General features: G+C 41.4%; 1 protein-coding gene across 1 annotated transcript in view; it reads left to right on the top strand.

The window, feature by feature from the left end:
• Positions 1–5,545: 5,545 nt before the first annotated feature.
• Positions 5,546–14,114, top strand: part of pnpla3 (patatin-like phospholipase domain containing 3) — a 26,596-nt gene continuing 18,027 nt past the window's right edge. Inside the window, exons 1-3 of the mRNA XM_067999782.1 lie at positions 5,546–5,906; positions 12,210–12,442; positions 12,990–13,055. Of these exons, the coding sequence (XP_067855883.1) occupies positions 5,720–5,906; positions 12,210–12,442; positions 12,990–13,055 (486 nt within the window). The 5' untranslated portion in view covers positions 5,546–5,719. The remainder of the gene's footprint in view (positions 5,907–12,209; positions 12,443–12,989; positions 13,056–14,114) is intronic.

Here is a 14,114-nt window from a genome sequence, read left to right as displayed (position 1 = left end):
AAATGCTGTCTGGCTCTTAGTTCTGTCATTCATCAGGTGTTTTCCACCTCTGGAAAGGAGAGGTGAGCATGGCCTACAAGCAGCAAGTTCTGATGCACTGTGAATGGCCAGAATTACTGTCCTGCTGATATCATACAACCTTGGGAGATGATCACAGGAATCTGTAATCATATATTTTTTTAATTATTGCACTGTACTGTCTGAAGCATATAGAATTACTGATGAGAAGTAGTGGGATACAGGGACATAATTCAAACAATTAATTGTTATAAATTATGGATCATTGTTGCACTGTGACTAAATTGAGGGTTGAGGCTATGGAGATAGGTCCCTTCCCCAGTAAAGCAGACCTAGTAATCTATCCACTTGTTTACGCTTCTTACTGTAGTAATATGTGTTACTGACGGCTTGGCATGACAAAAATAAAGCTGTATACAATTACCCCAACTTACTTCAATTAAGTCATTGCTAGTCATTTATCGAATAAGGCTCTTTTCCTGAGAGTATGGATTGAAGGATCAGTTGCAGAGGTCAGTGTATGCCATTTGTGGTGTGCACCTGATTTTATGACAATTAATTTTAATCATTATGCACATTCCTATCGAAACTCTAACTGAATGTCCAAGGAGCTTAGTATGGGAGACCACCAAGGTTGAAAAGAGTAGAAGAGATAAATCAAGAAGTACTGATTAGCTTTGGTTTTAAAAGCCTGTAGACTATAGAAGGAAGGAAAATTGAAGAATGCAAGGACTTCTACAGTTCTGAAGTCACGATAAAAGAAGTTAGAATAGGAGTCAGTCTGAAAAGTCTTTGATTTCAACACTGTGGTGATGCAAGAAGGAGGAGGAACATGTACTACAGTGTATTTTGAGATTAGCAGTGAGTGAGGGAAATTTAGGGGAGTGATGACCAATAAAACAGAGAGATAAGAAAGGTAATAATGGAAGGAGGCTTAAGGTGAGAGAGGGATCCCCTATGATACAATGTTTTTTCTTTTATTCTGTGAATAAGTGTGACAGAGGTGCTAGAAGAATTTCTCCAACTATGGGTACAAGATTCAAGTCTTAGGCTGGCTTAGGCTTTATGGAAATTAGTAAACATAAGAAAGACTTAGGTAGGAAGGGGGGAGGGTTTTAATAAACCATTCCAATCAATAAGACCCAGAGTTCAAAGAGATTAGAAACATGCATGAATATACAGGCATGCACTCAAACCCACAAGATTAAGCAAAGGAAAACAGAAAGCTTAAACACTGAGTGAAGCAGGTCCATCCCATGTGGAATTGGGTACCCAATAAAATAACACATTTAAACAAACCTTAATTAATTTACAATACTGGATTAAGGTCAGTTTTGAACATACAATCATTACAATCTTGCAGAAACTGTGCCACTGCTAAATGTTGAGGCATTGTAAAAGCATTAAAATACCAAACCATCTGATAGTAATGACCTATCACACTGCTAACTTGCTGAAGCTGCACGCTCAAAGAATTATCACTGTTATGTTGCTGTTCCACACTTTGAATTTGGCCAGCCTGCCACGTATGCCTGTGGTAATTACATCTTCAAGAAACAGAAACTACAGTGATATAATGATGCAGTGATAGGGCAGAAACGGTTTATGAAACAGGGCAGTTAACTTGGCACAAAGTAGGGTGAAATTGATCGAGTAGTAGTGCAAAACGGGTGATAGCAAATCGACAGCCCAATTTACACCCCGCTTGATTGTTTTCCCCCAGTAAGTCCAATTCACAGCCACGTGTAAACGATCAAGATTTGGAAGGTCTAAATGCAAGTTGCATAATAAACTAAGGACCTTATGGGGAAGTGTGATAACACAGTGCACTGCTGTACGACACTGCAGGTAACAGGATTCAGGCACATCTCTGCAATTTATAGCATACTAAGTTCCTGATCTCAGCTAGATTGTCAAGTGGACACCATGAGAGGGGTTGAGGAGCTGTCCCACAGGATAGAATGAAAATTAGACAGAACAGTGGGCTCTTGCCACTGTTGTGTACTTCCCAGTGACTGGTGACAGAAAAAAAATAGAAAGATTTGCATTTATATAAAGCCTTTCACAACCTCAGGACATCTCAAGGCATCCAGCCAATGAAGTACTTTTGCAGTTTAGTCACTTATAATGTAGGAAATGCAGCAGAAAGGTCCCACAAACAACAATGACCAGATAATCTTTTTTTTTAAATTGGTATTGGTTGAGGGATAAATATTGGCCAGGACACAAAGGAGAACTCCCCTGTTCTTCTTCGAATAGTGCCATGGAATCTTTTACTGAGAGGATAGATTGGCCTCAGTTTAACGTCTCATCTGAAAGACAGCACCTCCGACATGCAGCACTCCCTCATTACTCCACTGGAGTGCCAGCCTAGATTTTGTGCTCAAGACATTGGAGTGGGACTTGAACCCACAACCCACCACCAACTGAGCTACAGCTGACACCGAATACAGAGTGATTCTGGGAGAATGAAGATGCAGAGCAGTTTGCCTACGCAACTCTCAGAGATACAGAAATTCATACATTAAATCAGAAGGGCCACAGAAGGGAGAAAAGGTGTAAATTTTCACTGTGAGGGTTTTTGGGATGTCATCAGCGAGAGGCATAAACCATTTTGATCGTTTAATTTATGGGTTGTCCACACATTTCCAGCAGTGAGAAGCCTGCCCAATTGAAGGGGGGGATTTCCAGCAGACCCGGTGCCCATTTAAAGAATATATGCGCCTCTTAAAGGGCCATTCAACTCTATGCAAATCTGTGCTGCTACTGGCAGGTTTATGAAGAGCAACAAGTCGCAAGCAAGAAAACCTTGATTCTATGACACAGCGGTGGAAGTGTTTGTGGAGCTGGTGAGGGCACGGAGGCAGGTCCTGTTCCCTCAAGTAGACTCTGCAGCAGGACTACAGAGAGGTGGAAGACAATGTCAAGCCCACAGCATCACCCCCAGTACAAGGCTTCAGTGCTGCAAGCGCTTCAACAACCTGACCCAGGACAGCAAGGGTGAAGAGAATGATGTCTTCCAATCTCTATTTCTCTGCATTAGACCTGCCACAGCACTCCCCTCCACCCACCCATCCACCCTTTTACCTCGTAGCAACTGTGAAGCATTTCACTCCTCTACTAACTGCTTTCACATTTCTCACTGGAGCCACTTTCTTGCACATGGCCACCTCCCCATCCTCCTCGCAACTTGCTGCTTCTCCCTCTCAGTGTGCACATTACATGAAGCTGCCTCAAACATCTGCACAACCCTTTACTACAACCACACACACATTCATTCCCTCTCTTTCTGCAGCAGCAGCTGGCTCACAATAACTGGGAGAGGACCAGAACTGGGCTAGGGCCAACCTCCATTTAGGGCCTCACTCATATAGGGGAGGAAGCCCTGGATATCACTGGAGAAGGCAGATCGAGGAGCGTCAGCAATGGCCAGGCTAGAGGCCATGATCAGCAGGATGTCTGCTCATTATTGCATTTTTTCTCTTTCCTCAAGCGATCGCACCTGCAGGCAGTGTGATAATCTGGTGCTGCATTGTGCTGCCAAGCACTTGCTACTGCCTAGTATTTCTATGCCATGCTGACCCATGTTATCTATCTTTCTAGGTCCATTCGAAGTCCTGCAGAACAAGAAAATCCTGCCTAAGAAGCACAGGCACTTGCTCCATCCGTAGTCTGTAGTACAAACACACTAATGTAACAATTCCATAATATATATATATATATATATACATATACACACACATATACACAGTTTTTCAGGTCAACTCCATTTACCCACCTCAGCTTCATTTCCCTTGATATCCTTACTTAATAAAAATCTATCGATTTCAGTCTTGAAAATTCCAATTGACCTATCCTCACAGCCTTTTGAGGAAGAAAGTTCCAGTTTTCCACTGCCGTTTGGGTGAAAAAGTGCTTCCTGATTTCATTCGTGAACAGCCTCGCTCTAATTTTAAGATTGTGCCCCTTAGTTCTGGAAACCCCCACCATAGGATATAGCTTCTCTGTATCTACTCTATTGAATCTTTTTATCATTTTAAACACTTAAGTTAGATCACCCCTCAACTTTCTAAATTCAAGGGAGAACAATCCAAGTTTATGCAACCTGTTCAAACAATCTAACGCTTTTAGTCTTGGTATCCCATTTACCTTTATCCATTTTGCCAATACAGTAGCTCCCTTCCTGTTCCAACACAAAATAAGCATCAATTTCTGACAAACGCTCTCTTTTGCAAGGAAAGCACCACTAAAACAATTGACTCAACAACTAAAAATGCAAGCAAGTTTAAAATAGTATTCTATTCTGACAGTCAACGAAATGCAGTACGCCCAGCGGTGCCCACCAGTCCTGAAACGCTCAAAGTAAACTGGTGGACAATGCATGATCCTGCTCCAGGGTCACCTGGGCACATGCTGCCATTTTCAATTTAAATGGTGGTTAAGTCATAGTTAAGTTTTTATTCTTTATTCGTTTATAATTAGAATTAAACTATTTTGCTCCTAATTCCCACCCTAGCCAAATTCCCATTTTAGAAGTAATATTTTCACTCTGTTCCCACTCCACTCTGTGATATGCTGTCCACGCAATAAAAAGAACTTAATCTCCCCATCATCTCTTTTAACTTTCTTGAATGAATCTAGAGTTTTCAGCTCCATTACCCTGCCTAGAAGACCATTCCAAATGTTGATCGATCTTCATGTGAGGAAGTCCTTCCTGATATCTGTCCTCAATTGGCCATCACCAGTTTTAACCTATGGTCATTTCTTCTGCTGCTTGGGCTTACCTCTAAGTAGGATTTATACCATTATGAGAGCCTTTCTCAGACATCTCTTTTCAAGGCTGAGAAACCATAGTTCATCTCTTCTATCCTCATAACTCGATGCTCTGGAACCACAGATTTCCTTTCTGTTTTGGTCCCTGGTTGCATTCAGACTTAACTGCCATCTCCTGTCATCTGTGAATGTAATTAAATTGCATTGAGTTTCTGAAGCCAAATCATTAATGTAGATTAAAGAGGTGATTTTCTGATTTTGCACACCCTGTGTTTCTTGGCCTCCATTTAGAACTGGGTACAACTGGGTCTTTCCTGGAAGCTCATTTAGCTCTGCACACGATAGATCTACCAAAGCGCCCAGTGCAACTACCCAATGAACCATCAAAGAGCTCCAAGCTTCATTTTTACCTTGCTGATGATATTTTAGTAAATATAGCATTTATACACTTTAGTTTGCAAAATGTAGAGAACAATATAATCAGTTACACGTTAAAAAATACAAATGTAAAAAGCATAGCCAGGAGATGAAACGCAGGTTAAATTAATAATATGCACTGGAAGATTAATAATTTCATTAAAACGTTACCATTTGGGGCAGCAGGAGGCAAATAAAAAATTAGCCAGCAATTAAAAAGTCTCCTCATTAAGTGTCCTTACAGCTGATTGGACAGGAAACTGGCGTTGATGTCATACGAGGCGAGCAGTGATGTACTGTGCCTTTAACTGAGTTATTTTTCCTCCTATCCAATCCCTGTATTGTGAAACAGCCCAAAGCAAAACTCAGGACCAAAGCGATCGGCTCAATTAAAAACCACGATGTCACCAGGCTCCTGTTGATCCGAGCTCTCTTGACTGTAATATTCAGGATATTCGAAATTCCCCGGCAGGTTTTTCTCTCTTATTGAGACTCTTCATCGTATCCCGAGATGTTTGATCTGGAAGGCGGCTGGAACATTTCTTTCGCCGGCTGCGGGTTCCTCGGTGTTTACCATGTCGGGGTGACGAGCAGTCTGCAGGAACACGCTCCTTACCTGATCCGGGACGCCAACAAGGTCTATGGCGCGTCTGCCGGGGCGCTCACTGCTGCCGCTGTTGTTTGCGGGGCACCGCTGGGTGAGTGGCCAAACTTGAAGGGGGGAGAAGAGGGAGCACCATAAAGGCAAAGAATATCGGGTATAAGAACCCCAATACCATGCCGAGGGCAGAGGGGTATTACAATTAGAAGAGAAACCGGAAGAAAGTAGTAGATTATGGTGTATTTATAAAGCGGGTACCTGTCAAGTTTGGCAACCTTTATTGGGAGATCTTCCGCCTTAATCTCGCCTGGAAAGGGAAAACTAAACCAATGTGATTGTTATTGTGCCTGCAGAGTAGTAAACGACGTCACTGCTGGATTTATCTCTTCATTGCTATTGCTACTAATTAACTGTCATTTTTATCCGGCAGCATGCAGTCTTACAAAATATCGGTAACCGAGTTAATTTAGAGCCTGGTTGTTTAGTAGGATTGGTATTAAGACGGTACGGATCCCGGAGACAAGAACTTTGAGAAATTGGCTAACCGGCACCTATCGTCCCAATATTTTTAAACTCCACGCAGTGGTTTGGATGTGTGATAAGGGAGAGTGAATGTGTTCAGTGTGCTTTTTTTGTGTGTTTTTAAGTGAATCTTGTGAGGACGGCTTATCGCGACCGCTTGCTGTTATTTACCAGCTGGGGTTGAAGGGATGAGACCGCTGACCCGCATTATCCGTGGGTAATAGTGCAGACGGATTCCAGAAACAGCGGTCACTTGGTGGCTGTATTACACGGAGAGAAACTCCAACTAGTGAGATCAGTGTTTCCCCTCTTTCTGCCTTCCCCCACCCTTTTAATAAATGCCTTGTCTTAAAAAGTTGTGTTATCCGGGTTATATTTTAGATGCTAGATTTTAAAGGTTGTGATTCGGCCGATCTCATGTTAATTTGATGCAAATCAATAGCGTTACTTTCTGATAGTCGGTTGGATAGTGATGGAATGTAACTCCACTCCTCCGGATATCAAAACGGTATCAAAGGTTTGGGGTCGGCAGAGTTTGAGCGGTTTGTTTTGTTGTGTTCATGCTGACTCCGCTGGGCGGGTTTAAATGTTCCTCTATTGGAAGCGCGTTGGTCGGCCATTGACCTCTGCTTACGTTCGTGTTCTTCACAAACACATTTTTTGGGGTTTCCAAGAAACAAACGCGAAATATCAAATAAATGTCGTAATTCAAGTTTTAAAGTTACACTCTCCTACAGTGTTCACTTTTAATGCGATTTTATATATTTGAATAGTAAATAATATTCGAAGGCCACCAAAAAAAAAAGCCTGGAAAAGATCTTACTCGCTGCAGACACAAGTTGAGTTTGGAAAGGAAGTATTGTAAACAGGAAGTACCGTTATCTCCTGCAGTTGAATCAAGCTATTTTCACTGCCTTATTTTAAGAATTCGAACCTAAATCACGATTACACCTTTTTTTTAAAAAAAATCCTCTTACTGGAGAAAACGAAGAACGTTAGGTAATCCCGAGCACATGATGGACTTTGCCCAGCAGAATTCCATCACTTGTGATTTGTTTTTAACAAAAAATCTTTTGGCTCCTGCCACTAATAGGTTTTTTTTAAAAAATAAAAAGGATTCCCCAGCATCAGTCTGGGGTCTGAACTGAGCTCAGCTAGGCTGGCAGTTCTATAGGTCTCTGTGCCCTTGAACAGGAGCCAGGATCCTACCCCCGATTTCAATCCAGTGATGTCGAACTATCCCCTGATATTATTTGGTGACTTCAGGAGAGGAAACAGAAAAAAAATGGGAGGAGGCAAAATTAAGTAGGGAGGGAATTGTAGTGTGAGTTGGACCTGCAAAGGAGACCTCGGGATTTCAAGAAAGGGAAGCAATTGCTTACAACCTAGTTTTTAACCGGGGTTTCTTTTATCTTCTTAAGGAAGACGTTTTGTCTGGGGCAGGGATAATTCCTGAGAACAGGGTCCGCTATGGTGTCTGGGATTGTGAAATACATGTTACGTTTTTCATAATTAGCAGGGTACAAGTGAAATTACACTCAACCATATTAAACAGCATTAGGAATTGGGGTTGGGGAGAAGGAATTATTGGTACTTTTATCTTTACTATGTTATAAATCTTTATCTCACTGCAGGATCTTAGACTTTAACTTTGGATACTTTCATACCGTCACCTCCCAGTCCTCTGTTTACAACCAGAACACGTGTCTTCTAATCTCTGCCATGGCACTGTAACCTAAATTCCTTCGGTGTCCATCCGTGCACGTATTTTGCCTGTTTGTTGTCTGTTTGCTTTGGACCCGAGCCCAATACTTCTTTCTCTTGGTTCATCTCGAGCTCTTCTGTCCTGCCTCCTCCCCTTCCTGCCATCAGTCATGCCGTCATTAATTTCTCTACGCTCTGGTAGTTTGCCTCCCCAATTCCTACCCCAACCCACCACTACACCCCCCGCTTCACTTTTTTTCTACGTTAAAGGCATTATATGAATGCAAGTTATTATTATTGTACTTTACTATTTTATTGTGGTATTTTATAATGAACATAATGATAAATAACTGGTGCATTTGTTTAGCAAAATCAGTATTTCAATTGGCTGCACTTAGCTTTCAACAGCACACAGAAAAAGCAACTTTGGTAAAATATTGATCAAGTTGGGAGCTGTCGTGGAGCAGTATTGATGGCATACTGCATACACTAGACCATCTCCTGGCCATTAAGTAAATGATTCAAAGCCAAATGATTTTGTAAGCCAAAAACCTATTAAACTGACTGGATGATGATCCTAGTGTACCAGGGCAGGTGTAAGTAGAAAAATTGTGTTGGTTCGATTCCACATTTAGACAGTGTAGTGTACAGCAAGATGTTTTTTTAAATCGGTTTAATTTTTTAAATTTGTCATACTGGCCTTTTGAAGTCTGTAATGGAAATAGGAGTTATTTGGGGCTTGGGCTGGAAAGCTTGCTTTGTCTCTTTACGATCACTGCTGCAGTAGATACTTGTGCAGTCAGCAGTAGGCAGGCAGGCAGCACTCACATCATTGAAGCATATTGGAGTATAATCAGTGATTCTGATGTTCCATGATTTTTGTGGGTTTGAAGTTATAAGCATGGTAAACAAGTCCTTCTTTCTGTCTCCCTTCATCAGAGGTCTATGCAGTTGTTGGTGTGTTTAAAAAAGGGCAGGGTGATGCTCAGAAAATGTGGGTTTGCCATGGAATGGTGTTCTTTTGGAGCCTGAGCACTAATATAAAACTGCCTTACGATTGGTGATAATGGTGCTACCCCAGATAACCCAACCACTGGTAGAGCTGGTTGACTGAACATCACAGAACCAGGAAGCCCTTTCTTGTTCTTGAAGCCCAACTTTATGAACAGCAGGCAGAACTAAAGTGATGCATCCAACACTTCCAGTAAAGACTGAAGTGAAGGATGATCAAATATTGAAGAGAAATTGGTATAGAACTGTGGCTGATCCTTTGTCTGCACACAATAGATCAAAGGTACTGTTCGACAACACCGTTTACTCCCGAGCACGTCTGTACAAGCAGCTTAACTCAAAGATTTTTTTAAAAAGTTAAAATAGTGCACCTTTTTTTACATAACATAATCCCTATTTAATCCCAGTGTTTCTGTCCAGGCTGCAGCCAGTCTCATTTCATTATCAGATGAAAGAAAGGGTCTTCAGGATTGTTGCCTTTTTTTCTCCATGTTCCTATTGGATGTAAAGTGCTTCCTTACCAAATCAAGCTACATTGGACCCTTTTGAGGACAAGTCAACTTCTAGCAATGGTGATCTCCAGAGGTTGAGCTTAAGGCTCAGTAGAGGGAGTTTGGCTGTTCCTTTTTGTTCATGCTGTACGTGACACAAGTTCTTGATGCTGACATTGGGTACAGATGCTCCTGAACTTGTTTGGCAAAAAAATCATATGGAAATATGAAGAATAGAAAATGTATGGATTGGGAAAGTTGTTATCTGAAAAATTAATTGGTGAAGTGCTTTCTCGGTAAATGTGCTGAGTACAGGAAATTGTTAAAAGCTCATAGAAATTTATTTTTTTAACAGGTCCTCTTTTCTCTAAGTATCTGATAACACTGTACACTGCTAACTAAAATTAATATGTTTAACTCCTTGAGTTTATCAGAAGTGTAAAATATTCAACTCTCACGTTGTTTCAAATATATATTTCCTTGGCTCTAAAGACCACTGAGGTTTCTTACTGCCTTTGCGTGGCTGGCCTACAAACCTTAATGTGCCATTTCAAAAAAGGCAGCATTTATTATGTGATTAACATCCATTGAACAAGGCTTTGTGTGTGAAAATTCCAGATAATTCATCCTGCTTGTAGGTCAGGTTTTTTTTGGGGGGTGGAATAAATAAACTGATCAGAAAATTAAATAAAACCATTTTAATGGGAGCAATCTAAAGAGCACCTGCTGCAAAGGCTGTGTTTATAAAATAAAGAATTTAGATTCTTGCCCTAGCTTTTGGTAGTGTTTCAATTCAAGCTTGTTTGTTCTTGGTGGTGTGATACTCTGTTGCTGCTGATTTTTTTCAAAGCCAGCCCTCTTTGTGATATTTAGGGGCTGCACTCCCTGAAAAAAGATGTACACTGACAGTGAGCATATTAAACTGTAACTTTGTAGCTGACTAGTCTCCCTACGGTCACAGTTCTGCTCTTATAATAAATCAGTGGGCTAATTAGAATTGGGAACATTTTGGCAAAATCAGTGGGACATCAATGTGCTATGGCAGGATGTGGATTTCCTAGAGTCCACAGTGAGCTCCCAGGAGGGGAATTAGACAAGCCCACACAGGCCTTTCTTGTATCACTCCTGCAACCCAGTCATAGAACAACATTGGCAGCAGATCAAACTGTGTTAACCAGCCATAACAAAGATGAGAAAATGGAAGAAATAATCTCAATTATTATTACATGAAACCTTCAAACCTTTTTGATTTAGGCAATTTGATGCTCTTCAACATTATTTAAGGAGGCATCCAACTGGCCCACTTTCCATGGGTTTACTTTTGACCTGGGTGCATTTTGGATTTTCATTGTGGCTGATTATAGAGATAGGCCAGAACAGGAAAAGGGCATTATTTTTAAGTCCAACAACCCTCTCTCTGATAGATTTGAGGAAGTAGCAGTAGCTTGATGGGAGCACTGTGGGGGTGGGATGCTGGAGGGGGCTCCAACGGTCAGAAGATTACTTTCCTGATTAACCACTTGTAATCTGAGGGATGCAGCTGCTCTTTATTTCACCAAGTTTGTTGGTAGGAGGCACTCATTGCCACATTCAATTGTAACAGTGTCATCTACAAATTGATCTCAAATTCAAATATTAGGGCTGGATTGTCCTTTCTCAATCCTGCCCCAATTTGGCGAGATTGCAATGGAAATGACAAGAAAATGACCTGGATTTTCCTTTCCTCCCCGATTGCATGTAAATGCTGGCAAGGTTGGGTGGGGGTTGGGGGGGGGGCAGGCAGGCAGGCAGGCAGGCAGGTGGGCCTCCAGGTCCATTTCCTTTCCATCTGCCCTAGTTGCCATCTATCCATGGGATTGCCTGGTAGAAGTTGGCAGTAGGCCCGGGATGGTGACAACAGTCCCAAAGCTTTTTGTTGGAGGGAGAGGACCTGGTACAGGCTTCTTCTTCCTCTATTTTAGCCTGGAAACTTACCTTTGTAGGCCTCGGTCTCGGCCAAGACATACAAAAGCTGAGGCAGAGATTCTTCACTGGTGCTCTTCTGGCCCTTTTAACTTCAGTTCCATCTCCTCTGGTGCTGCAGCGCAGGGTTTTCCTGCCTCCAAATGGCAGAAACCCCACCAGGACCCAGCCTCAGTATGACGAATGACCCCAGCCCAGAGAAGAGGGTCAAGATCAAAGGGACAAGTGGAAGTCCTGCCCTGCTACTAGTCTGCCCCAAAGAGGAGAATCCTGGCCTAAATCTCTCTCTCCGAGTGGGTTTGAGCAAAATCTGTGGAGCTTGCACAAATCTGATTCCATGGGGTCTGCAGAAAAAGCAGCAAACATGTCGTATTTGTTCTTGTCTCCAACTTATTGGCTCTGTATTTCAGACCACACTTCCTCATAAGAAGGTCCCTTGCTGCTGTCCAGCTGTCATTTTGTGGGGTGGACTAGCATTGCGAGTTTTCTCATCTTTCTTCACCCCCTCACCCCCCATTCTCCAGATCTATGGGGTTCCGATATATTTCAGCTATCATTTGTGCCTATAAGTAAGAATGTATTCTTGGAGGGGTGACAAACTGATACAACTAGGGATCTCGTGTTGTCTTCATAGTGATCAGTCAGCCTCTTCCAATTGTTCTGTTGATTACCTGCAATTCTTTAGACGTTCTCTTGTTTTATTTTTCAAGCTGATTGTTGTGCAACTGTTATGGAAGTAGCTAAAGAAGCCAGAAAAAGAAACCTGGGACCTCTGCATCCATCCTTCAACCTGGTAAAAATAATGAGAAATGGACTTTTCAAGAATCTTCCAGAAAATGCACACCAGCTTGCCACGGGCAGGCTCTGCATTTCTCTTACCCGGGTACCTGATGGTGAGAACGTATTGGTGTCAGAGTTCAACTCCAAGGAAGAACTCATTCAGGTAAGACCATAAAAAAAAAAACTCCTCAAAGGGTAGTTGTCATCATTGCAAAGGCAACTGACTTGCTTTCCAAATGTGTTCATCAACAAAGAGGTAAACTTTGTGTTAGAAAATATCATACGTACATTTTGTTCTGTGTGCAAATTTAAAATAAATTTAAAAATAGGCACCTTACACATAATCAAAGGAAGTACTGGTGAACTGAATTTGTTTTAAGAATGCCTAGCTCCAATATAAGCACATTCAAACAAATTTCTGCACTTTTAATGCTGTTAAGTGTTAATTTCACGTGGAAATTTGAATTGTCAAAAATTTTTGTTGGGAAGCAAAAGATAACTTTTTTATCAGAGTCTGAACCTGTTTGATCATTCTGATAGTTGCTGTCCCATTAGTCAAGTGTCCTTCCTCACCTCATTGGCTGCCCATTGGAATTCTCGAGCAGAATTTATCTTGAGGATTGCTGCTTTTTGATCAATTTCTAACATTAAATGGGTGCATTAAAATGTATCTGTCTCACTTAGTTCTTTCCGCTGCTTGTTCTCCTCAGGCTCTGATCTGCAGTGCCTTTGTTCCAATTTACTGTGGAATCATTCCACCATCTTTTCGAGGAGTGGTAAGTTTTTTTTAAGCTTTTGTAAATATATGTCTTCAATTGTGAATTAAATGCCTTTTTAAATCTGAAAAGTAGGGTCAAATTTGACCAAAAAAGAAACATACATCAGTGGTGGGGTTAAATGTGGGTGAATTGAAATGTCCAATTTAATGCCTTGAAGAATGCTTAATGATGCAATTCACATTGAAAACTTTTGTTGTTGAAACAAGCCATTAAAGGGCTTCTGATCCACTGGCCCAAGCCTAAATAAAACAGGTTGGCATTTGTAATTTTCCCAAGTCAGATAGCAATTTTTCTGGTTGGTCTATGTAGCAAAACTGTAAAAGAATCTCAAAGATTTCTTCTGTTTGTTATTTCTGGTAAACCATGAACAGACTCGAAGATAATATCAACTGGAGGAAATCTTCACACATGCTTCAACAGTAACAATTTACATAGCGATCTAGAGGAATTCTCGCCTTGTGGTGGTTTCTTAGACTCAAATTACTAATTGTACTGTGGATTAGGTGCTTCCCTACAGAAAATAGGAAGAATTAGAAGGCGAGTGGCCACGGGATGATCTTGCACAGGCCCTTTGAAGCATTGGCGTCCTAGGAGAAGATTCTTTGTTACTCTTCTTGACTAACCATTGGTACTGAAGAAAATTTGGAGAAAGAGGAAATCCCAAGTTTAGTGTCATCTAACCACTGCTACTTGATATTCCTTGTCTTCTCTTTTTAGAACCTCGCTGATGTCCCACATTTGAGGAAATGTGTATTTTCTTTTTTAAAGTAAAGCATTTGTTTTAATATAGCTATGGACTGCTTTTTGACCCAGATGGTTAAGGAAGGGGAAGGTGATTCTGGATATGGTTTTGTGTAACAATTTGGAGATTCCACAGTGTTCTGCTCCATTCACAACACCCTTGATAAAGAAGCAGCATACAGTAGGACCTGGATAACATCCAGGCTTGGACTGACAAGTGGCAGCTAACATTTGCAGCAAATAATTGCTAGATAATGACTATCTCGAACAAGAAAATGCCCAGCCAGCTCCCTTTTGACTTAGAAGGCCCACCAC

The sequence above is a fragment of the Heptranchias perlo genome, chromosome 18 (assembly GCF_035084215.1).
Source record: "Heptranchias perlo isolate sHepPer1 chromosome 18, sHepPer1.hap1, whole genome shotgun sequence".
Classification (NCBI taxonomy): domain Eukaryota; kingdom Metazoa; phylum Chordata; class Chondrichthyes; order Hexanchiformes; family Hexanchidae; genus Heptranchias; species Heptranchias perlo.
Note: the sequence above shows the minus strand (reverse complement) of the source record. Positions and strands in the feature narration are given on the sequence as shown.